A 9,486-nucleotide genomic window follows, 5' to 3' on the forward strand; every position below is an offset into this window, starting at 1 on the left:
CCCCCCAGCTGAGGAGGGGAGCGATAGAGTGGCTTGGTAGGCACCTGGCATCCAGCCAAATCAACCCACCACATCCGCCTTCTGTGAAAACCTCCTCTTCACACTGAGCAGATCATGTTTTACGTCACACATTCAAAGACAAACCTAGTTATTTCTCAAGTATTAATCTTCTCCCCCCCACCAGAGAATTAACAGCTCAACTGTATTAATCTTCTCCCCCACCAATTAACAGCTAAACTTCCCCTAAAAAAAGATACAGCAACAGGAAAGAGCACTGTAGGCCTCAAACAGGTGGGTAGCGATATCCAGTCTCTTCGAATCCACAGACTGCTGGTTGTTGACCAAGGCTAACTTGTGCAAGTGTGGAATAACAACTGTAAAAGTAAATACTGGAATAAGTATTTGAAATTGCCACTTAGCAACTGTTTAATGCTAAGCAAGTCTACGGAAAGCAATCACAGGCATCTGAAGCATCACACATCAGTGTGGAATAAGAACTGCAAATAATGGCTTTTGATGGGACTGCCCTTGCGGATTTAACTGATAAACTCAAATTTGAAATAAAACTGTTGTAACACCATCTAAAATAAAAAGGTACCTCAGAGTACCTTTGAAGTAGTAACAGTTTACAGAAAGTATTTTGCAACATTATTACTCTCCTGCTGCTAAAGCTGTCTAAAATACGCTTCTATTTTATAGATACAGTTGATAAGCTAGTGACAGAGATTTGCATGTCGTGAGAAATCTTCACTGACTATAGAGGAGGCCTGTCTAATGAATTTAGCCTGTTAAACTAGACATCTGCAGTTGGGAGGCATGATAGCTCCTCATGTTTTGTTTAGAAGCATCTTTAAGACAGTCTAACAATTGATTTTGCTCTTTTATGTGCTTTACATTTCAGGTCCATGGAAAAAAGCTGTTTTGTTAATCCGGGATGCATTTACATTTAAGATGTGTGGAATACTTGAAATTTATATGCCAGCAGGGTGTGAAGCAATGGGGGAGAGGGGGAGATGAAGGCAATTTACAAGTCAAGTAATTCAAAAAAAGATAACTTCAAATTTGCTCTGCAGCAAAGCGACCAGTCCCCTCCAGCTCTGAAATCATTCATCACCATGTGCTGGTGTTCTATATACACACCAATGTTAGGTAAAGTGAAAATTGTATTAGCAAAGTCTTAAATACTGGGTCATATCAAACTCTGAAAACAAGAGTTTTCATCAAACTTCTTGCAAAGACAAAAGAATATATAACCAGCATACTAATAGCTTTGGGACAGAAAGAGGAAGACTGCATCTTCCCACTGATGCAACTTACATTCATCTCTAAATCTGGGCTCAGCATTAGGTCCAACTCTTCCAAATGTTTTTATGATTTCTGTATGTAGAGAATGTTGGTCTTGATATTGAGGGTCCTCCAGGAAAGATGCCAGCTGCATTTTTACTCTTTCCAGAAGCTTGAATATTCCCAGAGATAAAAAGTACACAAAAGAATGAAGATGCTAGAAACAGTTATGGTCAGTTCAGAGTATGTCTATGATCTTCCATATTTCAGATGATAAACCTTGGAGCTTCTGTTAATTTACAGTTTTTTCTGACAAGGTGTTCCAAACTCTTTGATGCAGCTCTACATTTTAAAGACTGTTAACAGTGTTTTAATCTGATCTATCTTTAACTATAGACAGGTGCGTCCATACAGACTACCTTTCCTTCTGAGGTTTCCTTGGTTTTGATACTCTCATTTTTTACCTGCTATTAAAATTTCCCTCTTGCTATTAATATCTTTGGAATTTTTTGGTTTAATTAGAACTGAATTCACTTTTTTTTTTAATATATCTCAATTAATATGCTGAAAAATTTTCTGCAGAGAACAGAGATGCAAAAGTAAGCATCATAAAATCAATGGAATTAAAAAGATTTCTTCAACTAAAGGCTAGAAAAACTGAAAATACAACTATATCTAAGATGACATAAATATTTAATTTGCATTCAAAGTTGTAAAAATAACATTTTCTGGTACATTTTGGAAGGCGATATCACCTCTGTATTCTAAGGCTTATTGTAATTAGTGCAATGGATACAGTAATTTTTGTGTGGTAACAAAACAGTATTCTTCCCAAACTGATTATAGGCATGCATTCCAAGCTACAAAATTGTAACTTATCCACCTTCCAAGTACTTGTGAGTCATCACTGACTTCTTACTCACATTTCCTCACACACATTCTTTTAGAATATGTTGAAATTACAGGAAGAATGCAAGCTCTGCAAAAAGTTGCAAGGACTTTAAGAAGAAATTTGATTGTACAGTTATTATATAAAACAAAATACAGTATTTCTACTCCTTACAGCAGAATCCTGGGTGTCTTTTTCAGAATTCTGATCTATTACCAAAATTCCATCATTTAATAAACAAGGAGGAATTCCATATCTGTATTATCCTCAAGGATTATTTCAGTTATGTCACTATGATGTCTTTTAATGCCATCTTGGACACCATGGGCTAAGCCAGCAGATATAACAGGAACTACAAGAGACTTGTGCCCTTCTAAAGTAGTTGGAAGGCAAGCAGGATATCCTAAAGCATCTAAAATGGTACAATATACTTATGTGGAGGTAACTGAATCCCACCATGACTTTTTGGTTAGCGTTTTAAAATAAAGCTATTTTATTTGGAAATAATGGACTTGGATTTCTCAACTGTATTGCAGAATGTTTTAAAAAAAAACATTTTGGGCATGGGATTTCCCATCTTCTAGCACAGGCCTCCCCCTTTACATATCTGTTCTTCTTTGTTTATATTTGGTTTGATATTTAGAAGGAAATGTTTTTATTAGTTAAAAGAGGGTTGGTTTGTTGCCAAAAAAAATACAGACAGACCATTGCAAAACCGGAAAGCATTTTGGAAGAGGATACTACAAAAAAAAATCACCCACTTTTTATGGTACGAAAACAACAGGGAGGTCTTACCTCTCTCTGAGTAACAGTTTCCATGATGGTCCCAAAAGCAGGAATTGTTGCAATCCTTACTGAACTACAACAGTAAAACTGAATCTTTAAGTCTTTAAGATGTATTAAACATTAAGAATAGAATTAATTAAAAATAAAGCAAAATTAAAAAAATTAGTACTTTAAGTTACATTAGTTTCTAGCAATGACAAAACAAAAAAAGCAGACCAGGAAAAAGACAGACAGGATTAACTCAAGGTCTCAATCTGAAACTCACAATTCAGGATCACTGGACAAGGTAACAAGGGCCGGAGCAACCCGCTTGTCAACTAAGGCTTCACTCATGCCTCGAAGAGTCAGCTGTAAACCAGTCAACATGCAATAAAAAACGGTTTGGTAAGCTTGAAGAACTGGGTTAGCTGTGACTGAGGATGGGCAGGCAGACTCTTGGGGTTTTTCTTGGTTTAGTCACCCACACAAGACATTAAAACGATTAACACTCTATTCATGCTGTAGCATTTATTAGTAACAACCTGTTAGTGAGATTAGCAAAGCATCCCTCCTTAGCTTGAAAGAAATATCACATCAGAACGTCCAGGAAATTAAGTACTACAGTTGTCTATCAGAAATTAGATACAGCCAAAACTATTTTGCATTTCAGTAATGCAGATGATATTTAATTTTGCAGTGGTAAAGCTGATAGCATTACAGAACATATTAATATCCAGCTTGCTGCTAGAAATGATGTAAGCAAATTTCAAAACTGAGAATATGATTAAATATAAAAAAAGTAAAAATTAAATTACATTGATTTAAGTTTTCTATTTAAAGTTTATTCAGCAGTTTTATCCAGTTTAGTTCTAGGTGTTGCAGTAAACTTTTTTATTTACTAATAAGTGATTTAAACGTTACATTTCTTCAAAAGTAATTCAATTTTTGTTCGGCTAGAATAAGAAACAGAACTGATGGTAATTTCTTCCTAAGTATTAAGAGGGATGCTAGGTATATGAGACATTCAGGAAACTTACATTTCAGGGTCACTGGAGAGAGTAATGAGAGCAGGAACAACTCTCTGAGCTACCAGAGTTTCATGTACCCCCTTCACCAACAGCTGAATGGTCGGAGCAGGGGGGGTATCACAGGTGATGCACGGAAAGAGCGAGCACAGTATCATGGGAAGAAGAACGGCACAACCAAGAGAGAGAAAGAAAAAACACAAAAAGCAAACCAAAATTAGAAGCTAAGCAAATACTGCTACACTAGTGCTTCATATATGCAAAGGCATAAAGAAAGCTGAAGTGGTCTGGCATCAGCACAAACCTGACATTCAACAACATGGTGTTGCTTTCTCTATTTTCAGCTATTTTAAAAATTGAACTCCCAAAAGTTTAGCAAATAATTATGTATTATGATTCAAATACTAATATAATTATGTATTATAATTCTACATATAATTATGAAATCATAGAACAGTTTGGGTTGGAAGGGACCTCTAAAGGTCATCTAGTCCAACCCCCCTGCCGTGGGCAATTATCTATAATTAAATACTAAAGCGATGCCAATTTGAGTTTGACAGTTTAATCTAAATGCTGTTCCTAACCCAATGGAATGGTATTTATTATAGTAGGTGGCTGTCACATGCAAAATAGATGTCTTTAGCTAGGCCAAACATGTGTCGTTTTCCCCGCACTGAGCAACACCTTTCAGACCTTTTACAATGTGACAAACAGCACCTTCCCAGATGCCACTAAGCTTTCCTGAAAGTCATTCAGGACTATTTTAGATTTAACCGCCATCCAAGCAGTATGTATGCAAAACTTCCCAAGTTTCCATTGCTGGTCTATGCAGGTAGAAAACGGAGAATCCTTGGATTATCCATAAAATGTATTTCACCAAGTCTTTTTGCAAACTAAAGAAGAGATATATTTGTTGCAATACATCCCAAATGTTAACAACTGAGATTGCAGTGAAATTTATTACCCATAAATATGTGGAAATTGTTTGAATTTAGATGTTCCCAGGTGATTTTTTTATATTACTTATGTAGCTATACATAAGCATACATTTGCTGCATATGTAGCAGGTGCCCTTTACATGTTTTCTACATATGAAAACCTACTAATTTTCAAAAATGACAAGTTCCAAACTTTCTCCATATTCAGCAAAACAGGTTTTTTTTGTCTGCATTAATAAAAGGGAAAGCCTTGATATTTCCATTTTGTAACTCAGGTAAGGAAGTCTGCATATATTTGCTGGTTTTAAGAGATAAACATAAAAAGCTTATCAGTAGTTTCTGTAAAAAATTTGAAATGTCTTTTGAATATTTACCTATATTCTAATTACTCAAATTACATCATGAACACAAATTAAATTCTATGCTTTTCCCCCTAGCAGTGTAACAAGAGAACACTTAAGATTCACAGGGCATGGGGAAAGTAGTAGCTGCCAGTATATCACACAGCACTAAAAGAGCAGACAATATTTACACCCTCTAACTAGAGAAGGTTTTACATTCTGCTATTTGTTTGAGCATTCCTGCTTGACCAACTCTGAATTTAAAACAAAGTAAATTGTGAAAGATTGGAAGGAACCTGACTTTCCAGAAGCCCTCTGTAACAAAGCAATAATTTTTATTGAGCAATATTTGTGTGTGCATGAGTGCATGGGTGCACACATGCACTGAACATATTGCGGCCTTACAGATAATAACTGCAGAAGGAAGAATGGAGAGAGAATCGTTAAGCTGTGTAAGAACGTATGCATTACTGCTGCAAAGCGCCTGGAGAGGAAAAGCTGCAACTTCCTACACCTGTTATTCAGAAAGTATTAGGAATGTCAGTTCAACTACTACATTTTAACATTAATACATTTTATGATTATTTACAGTGGCAACTACTTAAAGTGCTGATGTGTTGAGCTTATGGGCTACTCTTCCAACAGCTGTTAAGGACATAGCTTACTGTTTGACCACGATGATCTTACTCTCATATACAGATTTACCAATTTTCCCATTGATTAAAACAGAGAATGCTTACTATTTTAAATTTTGAACAAATAGGGACTTGAGTTTTCTTTATTAATCTTAATTTTGAGAAAAGCCTAGAGGTAATGTAGTGCTTTGAAAAAAAATGCTTGGTGTTTGTACAATTAGCAAACAATTGAGAATGGTCTCAGCTTCATGACTATGTGGGCTGCCACACTTCTAATTATGGTAAAGCATGGTAAACAGCATCGTTCTGTCTTACAGAAAATAAAACATGCTTTATAATTCAAGCACCGTTCTGAACCTAAGTGTTCCTAGCCTTGAACCTAAACAGACCCACAAAGCTTATAATTCAGCTATGCGCTTCATGTTCAAACCAGCAGCAAATCTGTTTGCATCAACATTCAAATGGGAAACTGCTGGCTGAAAACATTAACACAGAAGCAACAGAAACAGCTGGATGGGCAAAGCCATGTAGCAGCATGTAAGGTTACAGTGAGACAGACAACGCAAATTTTTATCTTGTTTTGATTCCCCTAGATCAATGTGTAATCATTACTTATGCATACTACACCTGAAAAATGGCAGCACAAAGCTTCCTGCCCCCAAAGGGGAGAAGGGGTAGAATGGCTCCAAATCACTTCTGTGTCCTTCCAATCCTCAACAGACCGTAAAGGTTTGGTAACACAGTCTGGCAGGCCCAAATCACGGCAGTCTCTGTGCTGCTGTACAGACCTTTGTGCTGCTCAGAATCTTTACAGTTCTCATATAGCTGTCCTGCAGGTGACATACTCTTTATCTTATTACCTAATTGCTGGGCTTTGCCATTCAGCAGCCTCTGAGATGTCAGAAATTCCTTGAATGAAGGAATCTTCCAAAAGTGAAACCAACTATTACCACCTCTTTACACAGGTGACTTCCCAAATTTACATATTGCCATGTATAAATATGTATGCTATGGCTATCAAGGAAGTGGCAATATGATACTATTTTCAAGTGAGAAAAGTGTCTGCAACATAGCTGCCTATGCTTTAGTAAAAATTGAAGTATACTAGGAAACAAGCAGTCAAACAGCATGCAGGACTGCCTAAAAATAATAAACATGCAGTTGAATTTGAGAAGAAACTGCAACCAAGACAATAGCCTGTTGTAACTGAGGTCTTTCACATGTTTGGCTAATGCTTATTAAAAAAAAAAGCAGCTTATTATTAAGAATATAAAATATAAGCAATGTTCATGTTAGATTAAAAAAAAAGAAAAAAGCCAAACAAACAACTGAAAAATATTTTAAGGGTGACCAAAAATTGCCATCTCCTTTTTAAAGGGAGAAAAAGAAAAAAAAAAAAAAAAAACAAGGTTGGATGTTTTCAACTGAAGTCTCAGGGTATGTCTTAAAGTGGTTGTTTAGTGTTTATCTGCAATGATTTGCAGAGTTGCAATAAAGAACACTAGTGGTTACGTTAAGTGCTCTATTTTGAGGAAGACTTGAGATTTTTTTTTGCAAATGGATACAAGGTGGCAGGTTCACCTAGAGGTCCACTGCAAACCTACCCAAATGAGTCAAATGTGGAAGAAACACTAAAAAAAAAAAAGAAATGGACTGTAATAGTGCGATTAGAAATGTCTTTCTAATATGCAAAAAAGAAAAAAAGATAATCTCTTTGTTCAGCAAGTGGAATATGTCCCAGAGTTTTTGTATATGCCTTTTTTAATTAAAACTTGATGAAACAAAGGCATGATGTGGAAATAAAAGCAAACTTATTAGTGAAATGTAACAGTCTTTATCCTGAACAAATTTGTAGATGTTAAGGGAAAGATAAAGCTGTCACTATGTAGCAAGTAAAGTAATTGTAAATTTTTTTAATTTTTACAAGAAATACAAAATTGGTTAAACATATGTTTTTTACCACCACATTTGGCACCAATGGAAACTAGTTCGAATTACAATGCAGGTGCATTGTACGAGTATACACCAAAAGTACTGAAACTTGTGAATTAGGCTACTGATGACGTGCTGAACAGCAAAAGCAAATGTTAAAACTCAGAGATGCTTGTTTACATTTACAGACCTAAGAAAACACCTTTGACAATGTATTTAATTCTGGTTTGAACATAGTCTAGCAATGAAATGTGTTTTCATAATCGGAAAATGTTTTTCAGCATGCAATAATCAGAATGCAACAATCAAGTCAGCAGCAGATCAAAGAACACGCACACAGTTACTGCAGAAACATTTTGCAACTGGCTAATGACAAATTGCTTAATGAAAGATGTGCTGTTCAACAGAGAACAGATACAGAAACAACTGCACAACAACTTCCATGACACAGTACACAACTTAAGCCATATGTAATTTTTAAGAATGTAGCAACATTATCTGAATGACTGTTTTTAAAAATAAACTCTACTTTTAAAAAGGTGTAAAAAAGTTTGGATAACACTTACCTCAAACATTCTAGCAGCTGTACATCGAACAAGAGCGGAAGTATGGACAACTCCATACCATAAGACAGTTAATAGCAGCTCATGATAAGCTGGGTTTGCACTACAAGAAAACAGTGGGGCAATCAAAAAAAACCCCTCCCAAACCCCAAATATGTTCTTTGCCTACAAAATGAGGTCTCAAGAATCCATTGCTCAACAAATCTAAAAATCCAATATTTATCCTTTCTGAAGGATACATATAATTTCTCTCATTCTGAAGGACATGCAACATGTTGCTGTCTAGAAAGTATGTTGCATTTTGAAGTTCATTTTTGAAAAAAAAAGCAACCCACTATAAGAACGTAATTTTCAATAAATTATGACACTGAACTGAATGCAAATACATATCTAGGACACATCACAACAGTATGGAAAATACAAAATGAATTTCCATTTTCTCCTCATTGACTGATTTTTATGGTTTTTTGTTTGGTTTTGGTGTTTCTTTTTTAAACTTCAGAATTTTTTTACCACCACATTTTTAATCTAGAGATTAAAAGTTTAAATTTTGTGAAACACCAAGGAAAAAAAAAAAAGCAAGTATACCCTTTATTCACCCAAAGCATCATGGTTATTAAAATTACAGCCAGATTAGCAGCTTTTAATAAAAACTTCTAATGTATTTAGACCTAGTCAACTCCAAGGTATATTCTTTACCCCAGTTCCACAAAGGAAGCTTTCAGGCTATCAAGAGGAGCATGGGATAGTGAAAGCATGGTCATTACATCTTCTAAGAATCCAACTAACAGCTTGCGGTCTTCTTCCTGAAAGAAGAGCATACAATGTTGAATGTAGTAGAAGTATTGCTGCGGTTGTGATGACCTACAGCTACAAAAGAGACAAACAATGAACAAGAACAAACTAGATTTAGCCTTTAACAGTTGTCCTGTTTCGGCTGGGGTAGAGTTAATTTTCTTCCTAGTAGCTGGTACAGTGCTGTGTTTTGGATTTAGGAGGAGAATAATGTTGATAACACACTGATGTTTTAGTCGTTGCTGAGCAGTGCTTACACTGGTCAAGGACTTTTCAGCTTCCCACGCTCTACCGACTGAGAAGGCTGGAGGTGCACAAG

The 9,486-nt window shown here is 35.7% G+C and overlaps 1 protein-coding gene across 1 annotated transcript in view; it reads right to left on the reverse strand.

The window, feature by feature from the left end:
- Nucleotides 1-9,486, reverse strand: part of KIAA1468 (KIAA1468 ortholog) — a 58,500-nt gene that overhangs the window by 13,625 nt on the left and 35,389 nt on the right. Inside the window, exons 16-21 of the mRNA XM_019472052.1 lie at nucleotides 9,072-9,178; nucleotides 8,376-8,475; nucleotides 3,976-4,058; nucleotides 2,969-3,032; nucleotides 1,318-1,456; nucleotides 258-374 (exon numbers count right to left, since the gene is read on the reverse strand). Of these exons, the coding sequence (XP_019327597.1) occupies nucleotides 258-374; nucleotides 1,318-1,456; nucleotides 2,969-3,032; nucleotides 3,976-4,058; nucleotides 8,376-8,475; nucleotides 9,072-9,178 (610 nt within the window). The remainder of the gene's footprint in view (nucleotides 1-257; nucleotides 375-1,317; nucleotides 1,457-2,968; nucleotides 3,033-3,975; nucleotides 4,059-8,375; nucleotides 8,476-9,071; nucleotides 9,179-9,486) is intronic.

This window comes from Aptenodytes forsteri, unplaced genomic scaffold, assembly GCF_000699145.1.
Source record: "Aptenodytes forsteri isolate BGI_AS27 unplaced genomic scaffold, ASM69914v1 Scaffold81, whole genome shotgun sequence".
In the NCBI taxonomy this organism is placed as follows: domain Eukaryota; kingdom Metazoa; phylum Chordata; class Aves; order Sphenisciformes; family Spheniscidae; genus Aptenodytes; species Aptenodytes forsteri.